Source organism: Protobothrops mucrosquamatus, unplaced genomic scaffold (genome assembly GCF_001527695.2).
Source record: "Protobothrops mucrosquamatus isolate PMUCROS unplaced genomic scaffold, P.Mucros_1.0 scaffold2680, whole genome shotgun sequence".
Lineage (NCBI taxonomy): Eukaryota > Metazoa > Chordata > Lepidosauria > Squamata > Viperidae > Protobothrops > Protobothrops mucrosquamatus.
In genome coordinates, this window is record NW_015388727.1 from 29,131 (window position 1) to 56,584 (window position 27,454).

At 40.3% G+C, this 27,454-nt stretch overlaps 1 protein-coding gene across 1 annotated transcript in view; it reads right to left on the bottom strand.

Annotated features, from left to right (window-relative positions):
* Nucleotides 1-10,040: 10,040 nt before the first annotated feature.
* DACH2 (dachshund family transcription factor 2) overlaps nucleotides 10,041-27,454 on the bottom strand; it is a 190,516-nt gene continuing 173,102 nt past the window's right edge. Inside the window, exons 5-6 of the mRNA XM_029285998.1 lie at nucleotides 14,875-15,030; nucleotides 10,041-10,225 (exon numbers count right to left, since the gene is read on the bottom strand). Of these exons, the coding sequence (XP_029141831.1) occupies nucleotides 10,041-10,225; nucleotides 14,875-15,030 (341 nt within the window). The remainder of the gene's footprint in view (nucleotides 10,226-14,874; nucleotides 15,031-27,454) is intronic.

The window sequence follows — 27,454 nt, forward strand, 5'->3', positions numbered from 1 at the left end:
GGAACTGCACATCTCCAGCACCCAACAGTCATCACTGCCAATCAACTTGAATGATCAGGCCACTTTCAGAACATGTTATATCTTGTGATACCCGAATAATAATCCATCGGAATGGCTTTTTTGGCAAAAAATCCAAAAAAGAAATGAGGCAAGAGACAAGGAGAAGACAATGAAGTGTGAGGACTACTTCTAGTCCTTTCTAACCTTCATGCAAAGTTATTTTTCCCGGGGAATGTTCCTCTTTGCTAAGAGACGGAAATTCATCTGGAGGATACCTAAGCTGGAGAAAGTAATTTGAATTTATCTTTCCGCAACTCTGCCAAAGATTTGTTCCAAATCTGCTATGGTTCACCTTTTAGTGCATGAAAGAAGACTTGGCTTTGACTTCTAATTTCATCCAAAGCCATCTCCGAGTTCTGCTTTTAGGCCTACCCTGGAGTTTTGCACTCCCGAGCAAGGTTTTTCTAGGACTCCTATTTTAAAAACCTTTTGAAGGTTGTGCAGAGAGTTTTATGACAAAGGGCCTTTATCAGAGTATGTTGTGTGGCCTGTTCTAAATGAATTGTGCAGAAAAAAACTGCCTCAAATGTGTTTTTAATAGGATAGTTATTGGACATTCAATAGCAAGTGAACCTCAAAATCACAGAAGCGTATCTATTATGCAGTGGATAATCCTCAATGGACCTGCTTCCTTAACTAATTATCTCTTAGTTAATGAACATACAATAACTAATAAAACTTAAAAAGGGAAGCCTTTAATTGCTCTACTGTTAGCCTACTAATTAAAAATATTTGTTAAGCTTAAGCAGATAGAAATCTATTCTTGGCCTTTCAGGTTTAGTACATCTGGAGGGAGTTTTTGATTTAAGGCAGCTGAAAACAAACCTCTGTCATTTTTCAGGACATGGGGAAGGTATAACTGGAGTCCTCAGAATTGTGTTGGGGAAAGAAAGAAAGGAACACTCAATAAAAGGTATTACTGTTAGGAAATTGATCCCCAGATTAGTAGACCTGAAGAAACAATCGCAAAGGATTGCTGGTTCTTTGCCTCTTTGCCTCTAACATTTGAAAGCTCAGGGATCTGTTTCGTGCAGGGGTATCACCAGCAAAAACCCGGGGATGGTGCAAACTACTAGTAACAATGATCGTAGCTTGCAGTTTTATTAAGACTGTGTATCGGTAGGATCGGTAGGCCACCTGAAGAGAGTAGAAGCATTTGAAATGTGGATTTACAGGCGGCTGTTATGTATAAGCTGGGTTGACAAGATCAAAAATGAGGAGGTGATAAGCCGCCTGGGAAAGCCAAGGGAAATCATCAAAACAATTAAAAAACAAAAGTTAGAATATTTCGGACATGTGATGCGACACCCAGAAAAATATGGCCTACTCCATCTAATCCTCCAGGGAAAGATTGAAGGCCAACGAGGTCCAGGCAGAAGAACAACATCATGGCTTCAAAATCTAGGGGACTGGTTTGGACAAAACTCAGCAGCACTTTTCCGTGCGGCTGCTGATAAAAACAGGATCGCCAACATGATCGCCAACGTCCGATAACAGATATGGCACAAGACGAAGAAGATCAGTAGGATCACATTTTGGTGAAAGGGAAGATTTTAAAAAATGTATATAAGGACACAAATAGCAGTTATACTTTGTCAGCCTAGTGAGATGACTCCACATATAGATAAGGCTAGAGTAAGAGAATTTTGCAAATATGGCTTCATCCTTCCTTCTTATATCGCAGGAAGTCAGTGTGAGTCTTTTTCTAGTACCTTCCTGCTTCTCTGGGCTTAATGCAAGCTTCTTACTGTTGGTTTCCTAACACCTTTGGGATGGCTTCTCCAAGTTCATCTCCATGGTTCCTTACGTATCTTCAGATCTAAACGTGGCTAAAAGGAATGACATCACACCTTTCCATCTAACGTGGGTATGGCGTTAACATTTGCTAGCCCAGAAGTACCCCATGGTTCTGTCTTAGGTCTGAAGTCATCAAGTTAGTCCTTTTTATGTACAGAAAGAGGACTAACTATGCACGCATAAAACAGCAATACGTTTTCCAGGAAGGGATCCAGTCAACTTATATAATGTACATTAGTCTTATTAGGAAAAGCGCAGCATAGTGGCCTAGTGGTGAAGTTGCTCACCTCCCATTCAGAAGGTTGAGTGTTCAATCCTAGGTAGTGGCAGATGTTTCTCTCCTAGGGTGCAAAAAAAAATAAATTCTGTTGTGAACTCTATGTGGTGCCAGAAAGAGCATCCGGACAGTAAATGCTTGGCTCCATCCAAATGTCCTGACTCTACCCCAAATTAAGGGATTACAGGGTTGTAAAAGAGAGTTAGTCTTTTTAGGAATAGTTGTCTAACTAATAGTTGCTGACTAATAATTCTCCTGAAAGACATAATTCTCTTGTGCCACATCTTTCTTTTCAGGTACAAGGTAAAGCTGTACAACTATTACATTTCAATCATTTACTACGTACTCTAATGATGCATTTTAAATTAAACATAAGCTAAAGCAGGGGTACCCAACCCCCGGTCCGTAGACTGGTACAGGGCCGCGGCATGCCAGCAACCGGTCTGCACAAACAAGCAAAGCCCCATCCGTGGGATGCAGGCAGCACACAAACCCACACACTCTCCGGTCCACAGAAAAACTTTTCTCCATGGAACCGGTCCTTGGTGCCCAAAAGGTTGGGGACCTCTGAGCTAAAGGATTTGATAGTGAAGTCATGTAGGTAGATACCTGTATAATAAGCACCTTGGTTGGTTTTCTTTTTTTACCGAGTGCGTATTATCATGCTAAGCCATTATACAAACTGCTGGGTATGAAGCCAGCATTGTGGTTTGTAAGCAGTATTTATGGCTTAGTCAATGTGCAATACCTGCCAACAGTGGTTTATTCAACAAATATTGTAATCATGGCTCAGCCCAATGTGGGTATTGTCATTTAGATGTTTGCCCACTATAGCAAGGTAATCCAGGGTACAAAATAACTTCCTCTTCAGCATGAAAGACAGTTGTGGCTATCTTTTGCTATAATGTATGCTAGTGGCCTCTTGCACATAAACAGATCCATTTTTCAGCGGTGTAATCAGTATGCTTCTATTAAGCTACTTAACAGCAATGAGTTGTGGTTCATTAGGTAGCTACTGTTGTGTCTCCGTCTAGTTAAAATTTCACAGCGAGTTAATCTATTTTATTACAAATGAGAACACATGCAATCATGTTCCTGGCATTTTCCAAGCACAGGGTTAACAGTATTTGTAACAAATCAATGAGGCCATTGCAGTTGGAAAATGGCAGAGCTGATAGGCTAAGCATCTTTACCCGCTGATGACTTCATTTTTGTCATTTGCGGACTTTACAGCTCCCTGCCACTCTTTTGTGTATATTTCAGCTCTCTTCTAAAATTAGCGGTTGTTCAGCTAGCTCCAGATGTGTAAACTCGCCTTCTGGGCAGCTGATTGTCATAGACCTGTGTGCCCAGAGACATTAACACCAAAAACATTAAAGGAAGGTTTCAATTCAGGTTAAGCCAGCTTTGAAAAAGTTGTATTGTTACTGGGGCAGGGGCAAAATATTTAGATGATCTGAACAAAAAAACACAATATAGATTTTTATTGCTCTTGAAGGACTGAAGAGTGCTTAAAATGCCAATATTGGTCCAGCATAGTCTGGACATCCAGAGCTTCAACGGTCTGTATGTGGATGTAGACCTGACCACTAACATAGATATCTATATCGTTTTGGACTCATTTTGTAAGTTAGCCCATTTGAGGTATATTGATTCAAAAATGGTTGTCTTATGATGCATCATTTTCTCTAACTGGGGGTTACAAACAATCTAACGGATGTAAGAGTTTTAATAGTATATAAATCAAACTGGAAGGAATGCCCACAAAAGAATCCATTCTTTAGGGAAAAAAAGCTCCCTGTGCTGGTATTTCTTCGGTATGAGCAGAATAGGTCGCCATCATTTGACTACGAGGACACGAGTGAAGAAGACACAGTTGAACAAGCGGTACCTTGGTTCTCTGAGAAGAAGTGGTTATAGAATAGGATGCACCCCCTAAACATAAACAGGTTCTCTTACTGCAAGGGGTCTTCAAACTTGGTCCTTTTATGACTTCTGGACTTCAACTCCCAGAATTTCCCAGCCAATATGCCTGGCTGAGGAATTCTGGGAGTTGAAATCCACAAGACATAAAAGGCCCAAATTTGAAGACCCCTGTCTTACTGGGACCATCAAGGTATAGTTGAATCTCTAGAGATGAGTGGAAATTGTCAACTGCTTAAGTTCACAGTCTTACTGACTTGAATAGTCTGTGGCGCTGTCCAAGGTGCTACTTTTAAAATGTGCATTAAACTGTTCCATAAAGTTGCTTAATAATGCATAGCTCTTATTAGATGTTTTTGGACTACACATTTTTAAACCCCTCACTGTTATCTATGCTGAATGGAAGGCTATGTGTTTACGTTGATATAGCAATAGCAATAGAACGTAGACTTATATACCACTTCACAGCCCTCTCTAAGCGGTTTACAGAGTCAGCCTCTTGCCCCCAACAATCTGGGTCCTCATTTTACTGACCTCGGAAGGATGGAAGGCTGAGTCAACCTTAAGTCCCATTAAGATCGAACTCCAGGCTGTGGACAAAGTTAGCCTGCAATACTGCAGTTTAACCACCGTGCCACCAGGGCTCATGGTTTAAGTTGTCATTTTGTTGTATTCACTTTAAGCCACTGAGAGTCTACTGAATGCAGTGCGATGGCTCAGTGGTTAATCATGCTGAGCTTGTCAGCTAGAAAGCTGACAGCCTGGATTTGAGACCCAAGAGCCACGCAAAGGGGTGAGCTCCTGTTCCTTGTCCCAGCTCGTGCCCGTCTAGCAATTCAAAAGCATGCAAATGCGAGTAGATAAATAGGTACCATTTCAGTGGGAAGGTAACAAGATTCTGTGTGCCTTTTTTTTCAATTAAAAATCTTTTAATTTTGGGAACAAAGTTTTGGAAATGAAAAAGCGATAAGCAGCCAAATTGCATTTGCGCAATTTTATACCCTTCTTTCCAGTGACTTATTAGTCAAGCTGAAAAATCAAAGCTAATGGAGTCAGAAATGTTACCTTGAAGTACACAATTTTCTTATCCGAAAAGGCCAAGTGGCAACAACAGGACTGTACAATTATTGGGTTTTATAGTAGCTTGCAAACAATAAATCATTAACTTATTTCCATAGTTCTGTGCAGTAAATTTACATGTAGGATAATTATAATTTGCTGCTTTCCATATTCCAGATTCCGGGTTCCCTTTGGCGTATAGCCATACTGGCCACATGACCACGAAAAATGTCTTCGGACAACACTGGCTCCCTTGGCCAAGAAACAGGGAGAAGCAACATGCCCTAGAGCAGGGGTACCTTGGCTCTTTTATGACTCGTGGACTTCAACTCCCAGAATTCCTGAGCCAGCATGGCTGGCTCAGGAATTCTGGAAGTTGAAATCCACGAGTCATAAAAGAGCCAAGGTTGCCTACCCCTGCCCTACAGTCAAATATGACTGGGCAGGGAAAACTTTACCTTTACTAAATTCAATAAACAAACTCACTATGCTCCAGGTATTTTGGATTGCAGTTCTCAACAGCTTCAGCTACCCATTGGATCCAAAATATCGGAAGCATACCTTTTTTATTCACCATAGTTCAGAATTGGTCCACCTCTCATTCACAATAATCAACCCAGCCAACCTCACAGCATATTTTTTTTCTCTTCTCTTTGTGTGTCTATGCACAGCTTACCTAGTGTTGGCACAATCCATTTGACCTTTGTCCTTCAGATGTGATATTTCACAGTATCGATCTCCAAGCATTCAAAGCAATTGTGACCTACCGGCTTGCCTTGTTTATTTTTATTTGCACTGCAGCTATAATTACGTGCCCAAATGTTAATCTATTAATGAGTTCCTAAAGGACTTAATGGCATTTCTCTGCCAACGGGAATGTTTTTCAGTCCTTTTTGGAATGCTGGAAATTTTATTCACCCAGTTTGTTTCCATGCTTCTTCTTCTTTGCAATCAGACGGATAGGCTGCAGGGCAGGGCATTAAATTCCTAATGAAAAAAAGGAAGCAGAAAACTACAGAGGAAATGTGCCAGCCCAGGATTTGGTCTGAGGGTCAAAAGCAGACCACAAAACTTCTGATTTTATGGGGGAGAAAGAGTGAGCATGGAACCTGTTCTAACACATTTTTTATTTATCTCGTGGACGAGACGGCATCATGACTCTTCAGTTCTTTTGACCATCTCAAGATGGACTTCTCAAAGGGAATTGAAAAGATATGATAGTTCTTTTTAGCAAACTTCTTCATGAAGATAAGCCACCCAAAGCTGAGATGAAGAGAAATCAAATCAAATCAAATCGAGCAATAAATATCGTATGTGTGCTCAATATTCACAGGCTTAATATTGCTCAGTATTGTTGGCACAGTATTCACAGACTTAGCCTACGACTTTGTATTTAGTAGGAGATATAAAGATAATGTGTGCAGGAATCATTTCCTATTCTAAATTGACACTCAGCCATGTAGGCAGAGGGACAAATTATTGGTTCATTTTTTCCAAGTATTATTTAATCCAATCAGCAAAAAGGTTTCCCATTATTTGCTACATTTTGAACTGGGGAGGAGACTAAACACAGGATCACTTACATGTACAATATGCTGAACTATGGCCCATCCAGAGAGTCTTTTATAGAAACTGACACCTATACGGTATTTTATGTGTCTTGAAAAATTGCTCTACTTTCAGCATCAATTAGTCTTTAATACCAGCTGCTCACTTACTAATTTCCCTGCATTGTGACCATTTCTCACCAAGTTGTTAACTGCCACCTGCTCAAATAAACAACAACAGCAACAAAACAAGTTAACAGAACATCAGATGATCCTGGTAAACAGTCAATCACAAACAAAATACAAATAATTTGGAAAGGTGGTTCCTGATCACTACTTTAAAATATTCAGACTCTTACTGTGTTACTAGGGAAACGGGGAACACCTCCGTCAATCCATGAATATACAAAAAAAAATGCAGAAGGACTGGAGTAGGCTATATATCAGGAGTGTCCAACCTTGACAATTTCCTGCCTGAGCAGGGGGTTGGACTAGAAGACCTCCAAGGTCCCTTCCAACTTTATCATCATCATCATCATCATCATCATCATCATCATCATCATCATCATCATCATCATCATCATCATCATCATCTAGTTGGGTAACTCCTCTAGAACAGGACAAAAACACCCTATATTTGTTTCCTCTCAACCAACAGTGCCTTTTCTCTCCATCTAGCTCACTGCAATCTCCTTTCCGTGATTAAAAACAGTCCTTTTTTTTTTTGATGCCATGTCTGTCTGATTCAATGACGTTCCCTGGGCTAAAAGGCAGACATGCTATTTCAAGTCTCTGTTAGAACTATATTTGTGATTAAGTACAAGTGCTAATGGCTGAGCCAATAACAAAGGGCTAACAGACAACTGAGCTACTAATATGACCAGGTTATTTTCACAGAAAATGAATGAAGAGTGGCAAACAAATAGAAATTGGGAAAAAAATGAAACTATTACTTATGAAAACAGTGGTTTTGTATGTCCCAGAAAGAACCCCTGGGCTTTTTTTTTTTTTTAAAAAAAGGGGGGTGTTAAACTTGTCATCTTAAACCTTGCAAAGATAAGGCTTAATCCCTTTCCCCATATCCCATAAAATGCTAAAAAGAGACTAGCAGTTTAGTTTATTGTTTAGCCAAAAAAAAAAAAGTCTTTTCTAGAGGTGTGGAAGAGGGGAAGGGTCAACCTTGACCAAGACCATTAATTTCAGCTGTGTTTTTTTTTAAAATCAGCTTTTCCCCAAAGCAGGCCATTCCTTTTAACTGTTCCATCCACTTTAGATTTTTTTGTAAAATAAACCCACCTGACATTTTTGTTTAAAATTCTGATCTTGCGGATAAATCCCAGTCAACCAGATTCAAACAGTGAGAAAGTTTTCTCGGCGGGACTGTAAATCCCCGAAGGCAGAGATTTATAACAGAATTTTTGACAGCATCCTTAACTATGGAAGTGGTAGTAGGAGCTGCTAATCACATTAAGCTAGATTATAGATGGCAAGGAAGACTTTTGAAACCTGGCTACCGTGGCTTTGCTTAATTTATAGTGTTCTTGTCCGGAGGAAATCAAATTTCATAGTTATGACATTTCTTTCCAGAGTACTGAATGTTAACTTTGCTGAGCAGGCACCTTTGAGAGACAGGTGGTGGGATGCTGCAGAGAGGAGATGGAGATGGAGATAGACAGCTTTGTTTTGGATAGCAAATGTGATTGATGGGGTGGAGGACAAAATCATTTCATTCAAAGAGTTTCAAGGAGACGAGATCTTCTGGTGGCAGAGAAGCAGGTCAGTGAAAGCTTTACAGAAAGGGCTTTGATAGGTAAATGGCCGAATGAAGATATTCATGGAAACGTTCTGCCTGGGTGCCATCAGACAGAGCTCTGATGCTCTGGTGGAGCCTGTGGGAATGCTTGGGTTGCATTCCTTTATTGCTGGTCTCAGGGATCATCGTTTTCACTTCCAAAACTGGCTGGATCAGCCTTTCCCAATGTGAGCATCTGGAGTTCTCAGCAGTGAGGAATGTTGGGATTTGAAGGTCTCATACCTGGAGGCATCCATGCCAGGAAAGCTAGGAAAGAGGACTAAGGGCATGATAGAACCACTAGGTCATGAGACCCAACAGGTCTCATGAAGTCCAGAAGGCAGCCGCCCTCCAGAACAACACTCTCCCTGAGATCCATACAACCCCGAATTTGTTGTCCTTCCACAGGGGTTAAAACACCTGGGTCTTCTCACAGGGAGTGTTGTATGCAAGCTCCCTACTTTGTTAAGTTCTCTGTTGTTGATTGTTGTGGTTTTCTCCTTGATGTGTCCATTTCTGTTCTTGTTCATAACATACAATATTCATTTTTATATGATGGAGCCAACCACACTCCAATCCCTCCTAACATGAGAGAAAAAGAAACCTCTAATATCAGGAAGACATAAAATACATAAAGGAGCCTGGAGGGATGGCGTCAAGAGAGGAATCAGCCTGGAGTATTACATTCCCACAAACAATTTAAGTCCAACCCCTCTTGAATTCCATTGATTCTTATTTAGTGCCAATTCAGTGCTAATTGTTAGTTGACCAGTTTCTTGTGTATACATTTGAGCAATAAATCTTCCTAACTGGACCTTAATGTTGTGGAACATGTGTGGTCCTGTTTCTTCATTTCTGAGAGTAATCTCACTAAATTGGTGCTAGATAAGCGTTAAAAGAATTCATCTGTAAACAGGATCTACCACGACGAGGCAATTAGAAAAGAAGCTTTATATTGATGTGGTTATTATTGGCAGAAACATGAGAAAAATGTCTATATTTAATTATCATTTATTCAAATAATAACTATTAATTTAAGGTTGGTAAAAGAATATTATTGGAAGAAGAGAAAATAATCAAGCAAAGCCATTATATGGACTATAGAATTATAGAAATTAATTGTAATTGTTTTTTTTAAATACTAACGCAGACATGATGTTTACCAAATATTAAGGTGATTAGGTTAAAAATCAATAAAACATATTTTTTTTTAAAAAAGAACTAAATCAATGGGAGGCGGACTTGGACTGCTTTGGGAACATAATGACTCCATTCCTCTTTTGACTCCACCCTTCAGGCTTTGCCTCTTCTCCTACAATATACAATATATATTTCTCCAGCTGGCTTTTTGCGCGCAGGAAGAAACGTGCGGAAGTGACATCATCTAACCCAGGGGTAGGCAATCTTGGCTCTTTTATGACTCGTGCACTTCAACTCCCAGAATTCCTGAGCCAGCATGGCTCAGCTTGGAAACCTCTCCCTTTCCCCTCAGCATGGCTGGCTCAGGAATTCTGGGAGTTGAAGTCCACGAGTCACAAAAGAGCCAAGGTTGCCTACCCCTGATCTAACCCAATACTGACTACGTTCAGAGTCTTACCTTTATTACTGACGCTCCAGCTCTTGACAGTGGGCTATGCATCTGCGCTGCTGCAGCCATGTTGGCGATAGTATTGAGATGGTTCATTTGATTCATGGCCATCGCTACAGAAGCAGGAGGTAGGCCAACCGGAAGAAGAGGATGGGGCATCATCATAAATGGCAGATCTATCCCTGAAACATGAAAACAGCAGGCCATAAATAATTTAAAAGCAGTGATTTTTCCAGGGGTTTTCACCCATGAAAGAGGGTGAAAGTTTAATGGAATGAGTCAATTAGGACCACAATGAGCGTGAAATATTTTCTATGTTTTCCAGTTAAAATTTAGCTTCAAGAGTAAGAATACTAAATTTGTATTAATACATAGAAGAAAAATAAGGTAGTTTTTTTTAATACGTAGAAATAAACCGGGGTGGTGGTGGTGATGTTACCCCCCTGGATAGAAATTAGATATATGTAATTGAAGGTCACGTTAACAACGAAGACACTTCTCTATCCAAGCAACCTACAACAAGGGAGAATTAATTTTGGTTTTTCGTTTTTTGCTCGAGTTTTCTGGTGTTTCAAACGCATCATAGAAATGTTGTGATTGCCATCTTTCAAAAGACCCCTGTGACTTGACTTGATTGTAAGACTCAAAAGATTCAATCTGAAGATGGATGACTTGACGACTTGACTTCTGACAAGCAAAGTCAATCGGGAAAGCCAGATTCACTTAAAGACCACATGATTCACTTAATAACTGCAGTGGTTTGCTTAACAACCAGGGCAAAGAGGACTCATTTAACAACTGCCTTGCCAAACAGTGGATGATCTGCTCTCAAGCGTGTTCATCAGTCAAAGACTGCTTATTTTTTGGAAGACAACACGATGCAAGAAGAGATGCTGGGAAAAATCCTTGTATCTACATCTACGTTTATATTTACACAAGACACCAAGAGCTATGATGGGTTCGGAAAGAATGTGTGTAGAATCTCTCGTTTCACTCACTTCATCCAGCCCACATCAACTGCTAATGGCAGTCTTTGTCCACCCATTAATTCTTCCCCTGCAGTCTCGTAATCTTCCCTTCTACCCTGTAGAGTTTTAGTGCTTCCAGACACCATCTGTCTGAACTGGGGTTGCTCATCTCTTTACAATCCGATTGACATGCAAACAACATGCAAATGACAAACAGAATGTAACAACCCTTCCTTGTTTTAAGGAACAATATATTAAAAAGGTTTACAAAAGGGGGGGGGAGGAGGACAGAGAAGAAAATGTGTCTACCTTCTGCAGATCAGGAATTATTATTTCTTATTTGATAAACACTCCAGTCACAATGTGGAAGACAACTGAAAAGGCATCAGCAGCAACAGCAATAACAATAGCAATAAAATGATATACAGCAGATTGGGCAGTAAAATAAAATATTTTTGTGGACTTGGGTCACCAAGTGGTTTTGCTGTGCGAGACAATACTGACGAGTGCACCAAACAGATACAAGCAAGTATGTACGTATGTATGTATGCATGGTGCAGTGGTTAGAATGCAGTATTGCAGGCAAACTCTGCCCACTGCCAGGAGTTCGATCCTAACTGGCTCAAGGTTGACTCAGCCTTCCATCCATCCGAGGTCGGCAAAATGAGGACCCAGATTGTTGGGGGGCAATAAACTGACACTGTAAACCGCTTAGAGAAGGGCTGTAAAGCACTGTGAAGCGGTATATAAGTCTAAGTGCTATTGCTATTTATTTATTAAACTTACATGTTGCCCACCTCACCCATGGCGACTCTAAGCAGCGCGCACTCATTCAATAAAAATGCCACGTAAAACATTAAAACAATTTAAAAAAAAAACCCCATTAACAATCACAGTAACAATAAAGTTAGCTTTTATAATGCAAGGCGACTAAAAGAAAAGAACCGGCTATCCCTAACCACTTATGGACAACTGGACAAAGTGTTAATGTGAGCCACTGTGAAATGCTCAAAAGCTCCCTAGAAATCTGGAACGCTCATTCCATGATAAGCATCACAATGATGGTCTCAAAAATATATGCATTGAGAATAAGCTGTAACCACCTGTCTTCACAGGTAAGACGGTTTCAAATTAAGATGGTAGAATGCATATCTTATTCCTCACACATTTCATTGGCCGCCATTATTTCACAACGTTTTTCCTGTCTCCCCTGGCATTCTTGGATACCTTTTTCTTGTTTGTAAAATATACTATTTTTGACGTTGGGGAATGGGCAGGGGGGAGGGGAAAGAGGAAAGTCTGTTTTTTCAGTGATGATGATCCATTCAACAAGGCTGGGAAGAATGAATAAAGGATCCCTTCTAAGTTCATCACTTCCAATTTTATAAACAATTGGAAATTCCATCAGACATTATTGTGATCTTCCATTGTTTTTGGTAAACACAGTTACAAGGAAGAAAGAAAGGGGACTATTCAAAACCAGCTAAGTTCAGTGACAAATGTTTGCACTGATTTTCCATTAAGGAACATCACAGCCCAATGTAGGTGATGCTAAAATAACGGAATAACAGTGTTGGAAGGGACCTTGGAGGTCTTCTAGTCCAACACCCTGCTCAAGCAGGAGATCCTATTTCATTCCAAACAAATGGCTGTCCAGTCTCTTCTTGAAAACCTTCAGTGATGGAGCACCCACAACTTCTGAGGGCAAGCCATTCCACTAATTAATTGCTCTCACTATCAGGAAATTTCTCCTTATTTCTAGGTTGGATTTCTCCTTGATTAGTTTCCATCCATTGCTTCTTGTCCTGCTCTCAAGGTGCTTTGGACAATAGGTTGATCCCCTAATTAATTGTTCTCACCGACAGGAAATTCCTCCTTAATTCTAGATTGGATCTCTCTTTGATAAGTTTCCATTAGCATACACTGCACAAAAAAAATACCTAAATTCCAAATGTAAATGCAGGGGGAGAAGAGAGAAGATGGAGGAAGAAGATTGAATACTAGAATACATTTTTTTTAAATGGGATTGAAATGACTGGCTTTTAATGACCTCATTGCCCCACAGAGATTATGACATCACTGGAGAACTGCCTGTTGAATGCCAACATCTCAGTGGCTCCATTAACGCAACATGCTTAGCTGGTTCCCAAATTAACCAATTTGTTGGATTAGCACAAGACATTAACTACCAAATTGTTCTGAAATAACCAAATGGGTTGCATTAACAAAGTATGGGAAGCAACCCACTTCCCCAAAGTTTGACATGAGTCACCGTTAACCAGGGTAAAGACAGCTACTAAGAAGTTACTCAGAAGATGCTTCAGACAATCTTAGTAAATCCTGAGATAAACGGAGGTGATTTGCACTCTCCAAACCAGGTGCTAAGCAAAACTAAAACTTCGAGTCCCTTCCTTGTACTGCCTGAGGTCTTCCAAAAAAAAAGGATAATTGAAAAAAAAGGGGGTTATGTATAGAAAGGAGGAGCTTGGCCATCTCATATTTCCAAATATACCATCTCATCAGGCCCTCTAGAAGCCAACAATTTACCAATCCACACTTTCACAAGAAAAGTGTGGAAAGAAAATACATGCAAGTCATTAATAGTTTTCTTCTTCTTCTTCTTGTGCCACATCCGTTATCGGACGTTGGCGATCACGTTGGCGATCCTGTTTTTATCAGCAGCCGCACGAAAAGGTGCTGCTGAGTTTTGTCTAAACCAGTCCCTTAGATTTTGAAGCCACGATGTTCTTCTTCTGCCTAGACCTCGTTTGCCTTCCATCTTTCCCTGGAGGATTAAATGGAGTATGCCGTATTTTTCTGGGTGTCGCATCACATGTCCGAAATATTCTAATTTTTAATTGTTTTGATGATTTCCCTTGGTTTTCCCAGGCGGCTTATCACCTCATTTCTGATCTTGTCAACCCAGCTTATATGTAACAGCTGCCTGTAAATCCACATTTCAAATGCTTCTAGTCTCTTCAGGTGGCCTTCTGTCAGAGACCAATTCTCTACTCCATAGAGCAGGATAGAAAAAATATAGCATCTGACAAGCCTGATTTTCGGTCTTAGGCTTATGTCGTGACTGCAGAAGACCTTTTTCATTTTGAAGAATGCTGTTCGAGCTTTTTCAATCCTTGTCTTTACTTCAACAGCCATGTCCCAGCTTTCATGTAAATTGGAACCGAGGTGTGTGATCCTTTCAACTTTTTCTAGTGATATTCCTTCTGAATTTATTGGTGGTAAATTAACGGATTAATAGTTTTATTTATTTTTATTCTACTTTTCTTACCGTTATAAATAGCTCAAGCTGGCAAATGTAACTCCTATTTCCTCTTCCTATTATCCCTACATCAACAACCCTCTGAATTGGTTGGGCTAATAGAGCGTGACCAGCCCAAAGTCACCTAGTTGGTTTTCATGCCTAAAGTAGGACTAGAACTCACAGTCTCCTGGTGATAGGCCCAAAGTCACTCACTTGGCTTTCATGTCTTAGGCTTGACTAGAGCTCACCATCTTCTGATTGACTGGCCGAAGTTGCCCAACCAGCTTTCATACCTAAGGCAGGACTAGAACTCACTGTCTCCTGGTTTCTAGCCTTGCGCCTTAATCAGTAGACCATACTGTTCCATTTGCAGCTTTCTTCACATATTCTGTTTAAGGTGGGGCAATCAATAGTTCTGCCTCCCCCAATAGGTGAAAAAATATAGTACTCAGGTTATTTGGGCACCTGGCAGACTATTCCATGTCCCTCATCCTTTTCTTGGAGATGAAATGAAATTAGAAATTAAAGAGAGTATCTTTACCGGCCCCAGGACATTTCTGAACACGCCAAGATGCTGGGATGTTTGTGTTTGCATACGTACTGTTTGTGAGCAGATGGTTCTGTTGCAAAGGACTAAGTGGGTGGGCGCTCGCCAAATTGGCCTGCCCTGACAGTGTCGCGTGGCTAATCCCGTGATGAGATCCTGTCGGGATCGGTGACTGAAGCTTCTCTTTATCCCACGAGGATTCACTTCCACCTTAAAAAAAAAACAGCATATAGAACATTGATTGTTCCCCTCTTTTAAAGAAAGCTAGCTGAATCTGCCACAACGTACACCTCTAAATAGAAACAATCCCTGGCTCCATTTGTTGAGAAAGGTATAGTTTATTAGCGATTAAGTGTATGGCAGTATTGCAAAGACAGAACTGAGAATCGTGCATCAAAATCCCTAAGTGCAACTTTTCCCTCCCTTAACTGCCTCTCATTGTCCATCCCCATTTAACCAATCAGGTTCAGGTAAGATGTTTTCATAACGGTCAGTCCAAGCATAGTTGGGTATGTGGCTCCCTCCTTCCAGCTGGGTAACATTGAGGCAGCATCTCAAGGAGATACAGCACTTACTTTCATTTCCCCAAGCATTCCACCCTTCATTCTCCCTCCGCACAGTTCATGGCGGTCTGTCACCACATAGCAGCAAAGCACAAGCAAGCATATGATGGCAGCTGACATATCTGGGGTTTTCCAACAATTTTTCCCCTCTCACCTAGTAGACTCATGAGACTGTTTCTCCTATTTCTTTATTTTGAAGTACAGATGACCCACCCCAAATCGGATCTCAGGGATCCCCAAACTCTTCAAGTCTTCAACCCCTTCCTGAAGATTGTTCATCGACCCCGAACATTTATTCAATGAAAATAATTTAATAAATACTACATACTTAACTGATACTACTTCGATCTGAAAAAGGAAGCTGAAAGATTATGATGTGAATCGGACATGTTGGTCCCAGTGGTTATTAAGAAATCACGGAGGACAATTAAAAAAATCTGTGCATTGACAAAATTTTCACCAGTCCATTACAAAAGGCCACATGGCTTGGATCAGCAAATTTACTGCACCGATACATTATGACATCACTATGCCTATGAAGGCCAACATCAGCTGAAGAACTGGCAGCTGTTACTTCACATTGTTGTGAACGGATTAATAATAGGAATAATAATAACAACGACAACCACAATGGAACACCCATCAACGTTTGGGGGTCAACAATGACCACTTTGGATATGTAGTCCACCTGGATTGGAACACTGACCACCGACACATGGAAATTATTAATAAAACAAGGCAATTAACCAGAATAAAACACAAAGGAAAAATCATCAGACATAACCTATATGAGAATAATGTACATTTAAAGCTACTGATCAATATGCTGATGACACTCAGCTGTATATCTCAGCCTGGTCATCATGTGTCCAGCCAAAGCAACAATCTGGATCTAAACAGCTAGCCCCAGTACATACATGATGTCCAATCAGGAGCTCTGGTTTGTAATTCCTTTCAACTGTAATTAATTTGCAAACCTCCTAATTGAGTGAAAAGAGCCTGCTGTGTTATTTACAGCATGAGAATTTAACAAAGTCTGCAAATCTCTAAGCAGGAAGGAGGGAAGGATATCCACCAACTGGGGCACATTTATTTTTCAACAGAAAACTATGAAAATAAGTTAAGTGTGTGAGTGCTGTTGACATAAAGCATTTTCTATACATTAGACTTTCTTAGCAAATTTTCACTAATCCAGGCAGAGCGTCTAGATTTTTGTGTGTGTGGGGTGTGTGTGTGAGCTGCAGATATAAAATGCAGAGACTAACAGATCTCAATAATCTTCTAGCATCTAATGCAGTTGGTTGGATACATTTTCTATTGCAAGGCGTCTGTTGCATCACAAGTTGCAATCAGTCATGGTTGAACTGTATTTTACTGAACTAAGAGCTACCCCTGGCTGGGCTCCCAGAACAGACTAAACCCTGAATCATGGTTTATATATCACCAATGACTGGTTCTGCAGTGTACATTAAGCCAAAGAAAAATCAATCTTATTAACGTTTGATGCAACAAGTGAACTCTGCCAATATCTATATACGGGCAAAATATATAATCCTATTGACATCCTTATGTTGACCTATGACCATTATAAAGATTGGTTTGATTTATAGACATCAAGGAAGAAAATTCATTCTCTCCCTTGAACCTGGCCAACTCTTCACAAGTCTCTTCCCTTGATGTAAAAATAGACAAGAACTAATAATAATAAATAAATAAATAACAATAACAACAACAACAACAACAACAACAATACAGTTGGAAGGGACCTTGGAGGTCATTGAATCCAACCCCCTGCTCAGGCAGGAAACCCTACACCATTTCGGACAAATGGCTGTCCAGTCTCTTCTTAAAAACTTCCAGTGTTGGAACATTCACAACTTCTGGAGGCAGGTTGTTCCATTGGTTAAGTGTTCTTACTGTTAGGAAGTTTCTCCTTAGCTCTAGGTTGCTTCTCTCCTTGATTAGTTTCCACCCATTGCTTCTTGTCCTGCCTTCAGGCGCCTTGGAAAATAGCTTGACTCCCTCTTCTTTGGGGCAGCCCCTGAGATAGTGGAAGACTGCTATCATGTCCCCCCTCGTCCTTCTTTTCATTAAATTAGACATACCCAATTCCAGCAACCGTTCCTTATATGTTTTAGCCTCCAGTCCCCTAACCATCTTTGTTGCTCTTCTCTGTACTCTTTCTAGAGTCTCAACATCTTTTTTACATCGTGGTGACCAAAACTGGATGCAGTATTCCAAGTGTGGCCTTACCAAGGCCTTGTAAAGTGGTATTAACACTTCACGTGATCTTGATTCTATCCCTCTGTTAATGCAGCCTAGCACTGTGTTGGCTCTTTTTGGCAGCTGCAGCACACTGCTGGCTCATATTTAAGTGATTTTCCACTCTGAGATCCCTCTCACAGTTACTACTATTAAGCAAGGTACCCCCTATACTATACCTGTACATTTGGTTTTTCTTGCCAGCGTTTCTCAACTTGGGCAGCTTTAGTTTGGTGTAGCATAGCTGACTAGGGAATTCTGGGAGGTGAAGTCCACGCATCTTCAAGTTGCCAAGGTTGAGATGTACTGATTTAAACCCTACGGCAATTTTTTTTTTTTTACATATACCTCAAATCACTGTTAGGAGATTTCTAGTGTAAGGAATGTCTTTCTCTCTAATTCCTCCTCCTTACATTATTTTGCAAACTGGTGAAGGGGAAGTATAGTTGAGAGAGTCTGTCTGGATTATTGACAATGCCAAGAATTCATTAACTTGATTTCCAATTAGAATCCATAATATTTCATTGACACGTAAGAGACAATGGCAGGGAGAAAAAATGTATCTTAATTGAAGATAACAGCAGAGAAGCATTCTACATTCTTTATGATGAGCACTTGGCTAATAAACGTGATTCATGTTATCAAACAGTAAAATCCGAAAGATCAATGATGGGGCCAAAAAAAAAAGGAAATGCTCCATCATTTTTATGCTTGCAGCCGAGCTATGAATTATCTTTACTAGTGCAAATGTGTAATTTGCAAAAACGATGAGCTTTGCATAGGCAAAGAAAGATGCGTTTATGCCAAGTTAAATTATATCATATGTTCTAATATAATGTGGCGTAATTACCGTGGAGTTCAACGGTACAGCTGTATGTGTGTCAGCTGGGCCATCGTAAATTCCACACACTTTACAAGGATGACCTCAAATCTATATTGACTGAAAGGGGGTACAATTCATATCCTGTCTCTAGATACATCTTCTAGAAATGACAGCGTTCCAGAATGTAGAGCAGCTGTAACAGGTCACGACATACCAAGCAGTTTTGAAAAAGTGGAAGTTAATTTGCTTGGAAACTCATGTTCTTTAACAGTTTAATTCCCACCTATGTTTCCAAGGAGGGCTAACTTTTTCTCATTTCAATAAAAATAATCCTCAAATAAGAAAGACATCCTAGGACAGGGGTTCCCAAACCCCGGTCCATGGACCAGTACCGGGCCGCGGCATGCCAGCAACCAGTCCGCACAAACAAGCAAAAGGGATGCAGGGAGCACAAAAAACCACACCCCCTCCGGTCCGTGGAAAAACCTCTCTCCATGGAATCGGTCCCTGGTGTCCAAAAAGTTGGGGACCTCTGTCCTAGAAGATTATTGCTTCATGTAGTACAGTATCTAGATCAGTGTTTGCCAATAGTAGTAACATCTAAGAGGGTGGGGACTTCAGTTCCCAAAATTGTCATCAATGGCCAGGTTGCTTGTGGAATTCTGGGATATGAGGTCTGTGGAAAAACCTCTCTCCATGGAACCGGTCCCTGGTGCCCAAAATGTTGGGGGCCACTGCAATAAACCGCTTGGTGTTACATATTTAGTGGCTTCACCAGAGAGATGGTAAGGAGCTCCAGCGAGTAAAACATTTTCCACCTAGTCATTAATTCTGGTTTCCAAAAGGTCCTTTAAAAAAAAATGGTATCCAGGTTATTTGACATGACTATTTTGTTTTGTAATTATATCCTGTTTCCTGAATGGTTTTTTCCTCTACCTAAAAATGTTAGCTAGATGCTACACACACAGTCAACCCTAAATAGGGTGCCTTATTACTTTCCTACATAAGTAGATAAATGGAAAAAAATGCCTTCTGCCCTGTGACAATTTTTTCTTTCAATCTTTTCCGCTGAAGTTGGAAGTGTCAGAAGCAACTGGGAGGGCTCAAGAGATGCATCCCCATTGCATTTTATTAATATTATTTTTTTACTTGGTTATTAAAACTTTTCTTGGGTGGGCAAAGAGCATAAATATTCCTCCCTGCTCACATATTACAAGGCCTTTGGGCAAGAGATCCTTCAGCGGTATTATGGGAAGAGAAAAGCCTATATTCAAGCATAATGTCCAAACAAATTATTTACACTCGGATATTTTCTTTGCATCTTTTATCTTATGCAGCAAATATTTTATACAAATTGCAGGATTGCAGAAGATGACAGTTGGAATCAAGAGGGGGCTGAAACACAAACCATTTCAGATATGTAAATGATATCCCTTGGGTAGCTGAAAATAAAAAAGTCTTAGAAGACCTTGGAATGAAATTAAAAATAGAGAGTAAACTCATATTAAATAGGAGTGCTAAATATTAAGAAGACAAAGATACTTTTAACCAGTGTTAAATGGTATTTTCCCCCCTCTAGATCCAATACCAAGAGAATATTGGAAAACCGATCCCATCAAGGAAAACCATAACAAAGACACAAAGGCCAAGGACATGCCAATCAAACAAGAACAGAAAGTCAAGACAGTGGTCTTTACATTAATACTGTACAACTGTTGAAATACAAACACTGGGAATAAGTGAAAGAAAATTTCAATTTTTGGAAATGCTAAGAGCATCATGGTCTGCAAGGATAACTAATCAGTCTTTGATCAAATAAAAGCTGATCGTTCCACACAAGTGATGACCAACTCACATATGTTGGGCTTGACATACTAGAACAGAGGTCCCCAACCTTTCTCAGTTGGCGGACCGGAGGGAAAGGGGGGGGAAAAGCATTGTACATGCATGCGCGCAAATGGGGCTGTGAGCACACGAATGCTAATGGGGCAGCGCTAGCACCCACGTGACACTCACTAGCCCTGCCTCATTTTTGCTGTGCAGCGCCCCGTTTAGGCCGAACGGTGCATTTTCACTGCACGACCGCGGCGCTAGGGCAAGTGGGGGTGAGTTCACGCACTGGCCAGCCTGTCCAGTGGCCCGATGGCCAGCAGGCCACAGTCAGGTAGTGGGCTGTGGCCCACAGGTTGGGGATCCCTGTACTAGAAAGTGTGATCAGAATTGGCAAAGTTGGGGGAAGCAGAAAGAAGATAAAAATGATTGGATTAAAGGTTGCTGGAATGTCCTTTAAGAGGAACACGTCTGAGCTAGAAGGCAGGGTTAAACATGTCATCAGTTTGGAGTCATTGCGTTGGCATAAGAGCGCCAATTTAGCTTTGACTGTTAGTTGACCAGATTCTTGTGTATTGATAACAACAATAAACTCTTCCGTGCTTTGAATTCTACGAATGCTCCTGGTTATTTGCTCCTGACAAGAGGTAATGGAACATGGCCAGATCCCAAATATCCTGATGTGTGACCCTAGCATTGTGATTTTGAACAGCAAGACTTGAATGTCTGAACACAGGTAGCATTTTTGGGAACCTTCCTTTATATCCGACAACTAAATACGGGAAGGTGAAGAAACTGAGCAGGATAATAGTCCAACATGTAGGACAAGTTTGCCATATCCCCCCTCAATGTTACTGTCTACAGAATGCTGAGTAGAAGCACAAATGTTTTAAACAGATTCATGACCAGGACAAATTTGGTGCTGAGACATTTTGCCTGTCAAGATGAATCAGTTTCCATGGCTGGTAGGACAGAGAGAGAGAGAGAAGAACAAACATGTTTTTAATCATAATTAACACCACTACAGGTCTGCATCATTTACTAAACAGTGGATGCAACGTGTAAATTAAGATGATGATCCATATCTGGACTCATTCCAGAGAGTGTCTACGTGATAGATGCTGAGGAAGGAAAACAAGCACTGCGTTTCAGAGAGCAGAGACGGTGCCTGTTCTATTTCACAGAATCCTAGAGTTGAAAGGATCCTTTGAGACCATCCATACCACCCCGTTCTGTGCCAGAATCTAAATCTAAGCCTCTCACTCTTTTATTTGAATACATCCAGTTAAATACAAACCATTAAATACATCTAATACCCTAATTAGAGAACTACCAACAAGAAAACCACATCCTCACTAACTACTGTACATAAACAGAGAGCAATCCCTACACTCCCTTATGCTGATGATGTTACCTAGTTGGGTAACGAGACATCTGCAAGCAAACAACCAAGCTTAGAGAGCACCAAGGACTATAAACTCTACAGGGGACATATAAATGACAAGTTTATAGGACCTTTTATATAAGAATATAATAAATGCTGCTATTAATGATGTTGGTATGTCAATCAGCTTAATAGGTTTATGCCTACAGTGAGAATATACAGCTTACCAAAATGTTTGGAAGAGTTAGCTTTTATGGTTAGAGGTATGGTTGGGTGAATTCAACAATCCAATTTAGATGTGTTTGTTGTGCATGCACAGCCAACATATGGAGCATTCTCAATATACTCACATTCTATCCAGGAGAACATATAAATATTCATCAATCAGGATGAGAGTTGGTTTTGCCACTCTCCGTTCTAATACACGAAAGACATGGTTCGATCGTTCACACACACACACACACAAACACACTTATATGTATGTCTATGTCTCTATGTAAGATTATATGATGCTTACGCGATCCAGGTGCACCTGCAATCTGAAAGCCAAATCTTTCAAAGAAATCACTGCATTTACAAGTCAGTAGATGGTTTTATTCACTTTATTTTTTGTTCCTCAATGCCACTCTCTGACATTTTTGAACATAACTTAATCTACAAATCCTGAATCCTCTATCAAGCCAAGACCCAGTTTAAACCAGCCAGTCCCTGGACATTAGCTTCTTAATTAAGATGAGGAAAGAATTCCCTTTATAACAATTTATGACGCAGGGTTTCCATTCTGTTGACTGAATCCTCAGAGTTAATGGGGATGCAAAGTGTTCTACATGCAGAAGAAAAGAGCATCTAATGCACAATGTTCTTGGAGGCTGCAATTATTGTTACAATCACAGGCCTCCACAGGGAGGGCAAATGACAACAAATGTGCCATGTTGTTTTGCAGAAATGAGGTGACTTATGTACCTGTCTTAGAGATCATGGTGCAAGTACTGTAGACAACTGTGTCATTTGTGCAACGACAGGCCAACAGATATGAATAATGACATAAATTCTGATCTCATCACGACTTCTCACAGACATTTGTGCTTACAAATGTAGTGGCCATCCAACTGGATTAACTAGTGGAATTGAACCAAGGTGTCAACATCCAGCTTGAGAATCCAAATAAAACTCCAGGTTCATTCTGTTTCTGAAAATCTTACTGTTTATTGAATATACTGCATGGTTATTTTGAAGCAAAACTAACTCTCAGGTTCCCACACCAATTCATAGATTTAAACAATAGTTTTCCCAGCCAAACCCCCAACGTCTTACGTAATCCATATCAACAAGTTCACTTTATTATGGGAACCGTCTGCTTCAAATCCATTTTATACATGTTGAGGTTCTTTTCATTTTTTTTAAGTGTCTGCTATAAAACCACAGCAAAAGGTCAGCCTGCTCCAGGCCTACCAAAATTCCAAGGCTTTATTTCAGAGTGTGCCCATTTGTCAGACAAAGCTATATAAAGCATCTAGGAGTATTCGAGAAATATCTGTAGCAATTGCACCCATTTGCTTTTTGGTAAAGCGGTGCCTCGTGGTTGGGCATGTCCAACTGGCACCATGTTGTGGGAGAACTCATGATCTGCTTTCAACATGTGCACAAAGAGGATTGCTAAATTTGAACACTGGGCCAAACCTTTCATAGATTATTTCTTTTTCTGAAGAAAAACAACTGGTTGAATTCTGCAAGTTAAATCCAATAAGATGATCAACATAGCAGAGATGTGTGCAAGAAGTCATGGCGATGTCAGAATCCATGTCAGTGATCATGTGCATTGACAAATTATTGCGCCAACGCCATTCACATTGCTTGCCGTGCTTATGAGCGCTTTTAGGCCATTCCCCAGTGACTTGGGTGTGGTAGCTTTCCAATTTACCCTGATGGGTATTACTCAAGTAAGACAGCCTGCAAGGGGGGGAAGGGTGATATAATGAGAAGCTCTTGATCAGGTAGTTATTGATACTAAATCTCACAAGATTTAAGCTGGATGTTTGTGATCTCCAGACTGCTTGAGATCATTGCTCAAAGATCTCCTAGGGCACAACCTCTGGGGCAATGAAGCCCTACACAAGGAGCCCCTATTGGCTCCTTGGACCACGTTTCCTGCAACAGATTTAAGCCATAGATACAGAATAAACCCCAAAAGGACGTGTCATCCTTTTTGGTCTTCCATCCCTCAATATTCCAGGAAACCAAGGGCGGCCCATCAGAGTTAATTTTGGGTCAATTCACTGAATGTGAACTGCTCCCTCTACAGCAAGTGGACAAGTAGAATAGAACGAGGATAAGGCAATTGTGTTCCCATACATTTTACTATCTTCTGATAGCAAAGAGATACTGATTTGCCATTGGCTTGTACAAGAACTTTGGTCATTTTTGACGATGTCCTCAAGGGATGCCATTTGCTATTAGGTTGAGAAACAAAAGCACCACATCCGATTGGAAAACTTTTCATCTGGCAGCTGTAGTGGGAGATAGTTGGTGGGACAGTAATCTTGGCAACCTTTTAAAGGCACTGGAAGGGTATCTCTCAGAAAAGGATTTCTCGCTAAAGTATTAGGGGCTCCCCACCTAGATTTTAGTTGTAGCATTTTATTTTTTTTTAACACTGACTCTTTCTAAGGAAGGAGCGTCTGCAACATGCAGGTTTGTTCCAGTGTTTGGTGGGTATGAAAAATTTCAAAAACTAATTTAAGTTCAATCAGGTGATACTGTTTTCTCCTTTGGTTTCAGATTCATTTCTATTTTTTTTTTAAAAAGGTGAGATGTCCCTAAATGAAATTCACACTGTCCACTACATCTATCTGCATCTGACATTTGATTTGTGGCTATACATTTCTAGGGGAGAAAAGAATTGAATTCTCTTGCTGAACAGAATAATGCCTTCGGTGTCCATGCATGGAAAAATCTCAAAAGCTGGTGCGTGCATACGTATGTGTGTTACCTTTTAGAAATATACAATGCCTGCCTTCCTTCCTTCCTTCCTTCCTTCCTTCCTTCCTTCCCTCCCTTTCCTTTTTCCCCTTCCCGTCCCTCCTTTTTTAAATTCTATAGAAAGCAAGTGTACATAACATTGCTTTATTTTTATATTTCATACAGCCAGCAAATCTGAGATTAAATATACTACTAATCAAAGGAAAACTCTCATTTCTCAACCGTGAATGCAAAAACAGAGGGCTGTATTTCAGAAGTATCATGACTTCTGCCATCTAAGAGGTCTAGCTGTGATCCTGAGGGTCCCCTTGTCTCCTTCTTAACAGCCCTCTGCCTGATAGCTTTGAGACCAAGAATACTTTTAAAATACCAAGACTGATTTGTTTTTAAGTTGCTGTACTGACATGTTTTTACTGCTGGAAGATGCCCAACTGTTTTAACAGCTGCTTTGCTTTTAGAGACGCTGTAATTCTCATTTTATTACATTTGTTTTAACTTATCGGTGGCCTCGAGGTTGTTCAAAGGCAAACAACTCCAGTAGATTTGTGAGGGGGGCTCCTAAGACCTAGTCACATCATCAGATTCACTTTCCACAAATTTCCTGGAGTTACATCAGGAGAGACTTGTGGAGAACATTATGGTAGGAACCTTCACGTACAGGGAGAAGAGAACATAATTGATGCCCTTCAGTTGTTTTGGCCTACAACTCTCACACACCCATGTCAATGGCCATGTTGGCTTGGGATAATGGGAATTAATGCCTGTAACGTCTGGAGGGTACTAAGATGGCTTCCTCCTATTTAGGAACATTGATTCCTGGCAATTATGAACTCTGCTTCACAGGGTCCTCCCAGTTCTAAATTCCCAATGGATTTGGTCCTTGGGAGTTAACTCTGCAGATACAGCAGTACCTCGGTACTCATTGTTAATTTGTTCCAGGCGGTGGGAGGGGGACCAGACAGGTTTTTCTCATAAGGAATAATGTAGTCAGTGAGGGTGGAGGTTCGTACTCCAAGTTTGTGGGTTGGTTTCCGAATGTTTTGCTACTAGTAGTGTTGTAAACGTCGAATGGTCACTAAATGAACTGTTGTAAGTCAAGGACTACTTGTACTCTTCTCTACAGGAATCCCTGAATTTGGACACTGAGAACAACAGCATCTCCTTCCTCTCCTCTCAAGCGTACCGTCACTCATCCACAGCTATTAATAGCCTTGTCCTTCCTAAAGTTGTCTAATCTTCTTTGAAAGATGTCCAGCTTGATGGCTATGTTAAGTCTCCTAGCAGTGAAGGATACATTTTAATGGTTACCCATAAAACAAAACCTAATTCAGTAAAGGAAACTATGGGCAAAAAAACGACAACGATCAAACGTTTCAACCAATGTCTAGAAAATAAAAATAAAGGATTGGGAAAGCTTTCAGAAAATATATGTATATACTGTATATCATTAGTGAAAATGTAGAAGCAGGAAATAGTTTTTTTTCCCCCACAGACTGAAAGTTCAGTAGTTGGAATAATAAAATAAATCAGAATGTAAATATAAATGGTAGAAGCAGATCGATATATCGGTACCTTGTTTGTTTTTTTTAATCCTAAGTAAAAATACAGAAAACGAAAAGGTTGCACTTTTAAGTGTTTGCTACAAAAGAATGGGACTAACTTCATATCACTTTATAATGCCTTGGTAAGACCACATTTGGAATATTGCGTCCAGTTTTGGTCACCACAATATAAAAAAGATGTTGAAACTCTAGAAAGAATGCAGAGAAGAGCAATTTCAAAGATGGTTAGGGGACTGAAGACTAAAACATATAAAGAATGGTTGAGGGAACTGGGTATGTGTATGTTTTATGAAAAGGACTGGAGAGCTGACATGATATCTAATATCTAAGAGGCTACCACAAAGAAGATGGGGTCAATCTATTCTCCAAAGCACCCGAAGGAAGACAAGAAGCAATGGATGGAAACTAATCAAGGAGAGAAGCAACCTAGAACTAAGGAGAAACTTCCTGATGGTGAGAGCAATTAATCAGTGGAAAGACTGGCCTCTAGAAGTTGTGGGTGCTCCAACACTGTAAGTTTTTAAGAAGAGATTGGACAACCATTTGTCTGACATGATACAAGATCTCCTGCCTGAAAAGGGGGCTGGACTAGAAGATCTCCAAGATCCCTTCCAATTTTGTATTCTGACCTTTCAGTGAATGATAATAATGATGAAAACTAACCGCAACTCACAGTGGTTTTCCTCAAATGCATCGGAACATTTGAAGGACAAGACAACGAATCCCGTTTGAAAAAAGAGGGGGCAAAGTTGACTAAAAAGTCCATGAAGAAATTTCTCCAACATTTAAAATGAAAAAAAAAATAGGAATGTGCTATCAAAAGACCCTTCACATTGGATGATTTGTTTTTTTTTATATTCGCATTAATCGGACACAATATTGTACGTTCGGAATAAGCCACAAAAATAACGTATTAAAAACGGAGAACTCCGGTGATGGCCGTCTGCTGGTCTATTTCCAACAAGTTACCAAGTGGCTCAGCAGATGTAATTACTGCTCAGCTCTGCCAAGCCTTTGAAGTGTGCCCATTAATTCAGCAATTCCCAGTCTGTCCATCAGTCAGTCATACTTAAAAAATATGTCTATCACAACTTAGGTGTGGTAATCTGTTGATAATTGTATAATAAATAGATGAGGGGGGAGGAAGTGCCCAGGTTTTCTCCAACTTTGTGAAAACTAATCCTAACTTTAAGGGAGAAAAACTAGGGCTTGGGTTGGTCGGTCGGTTGAG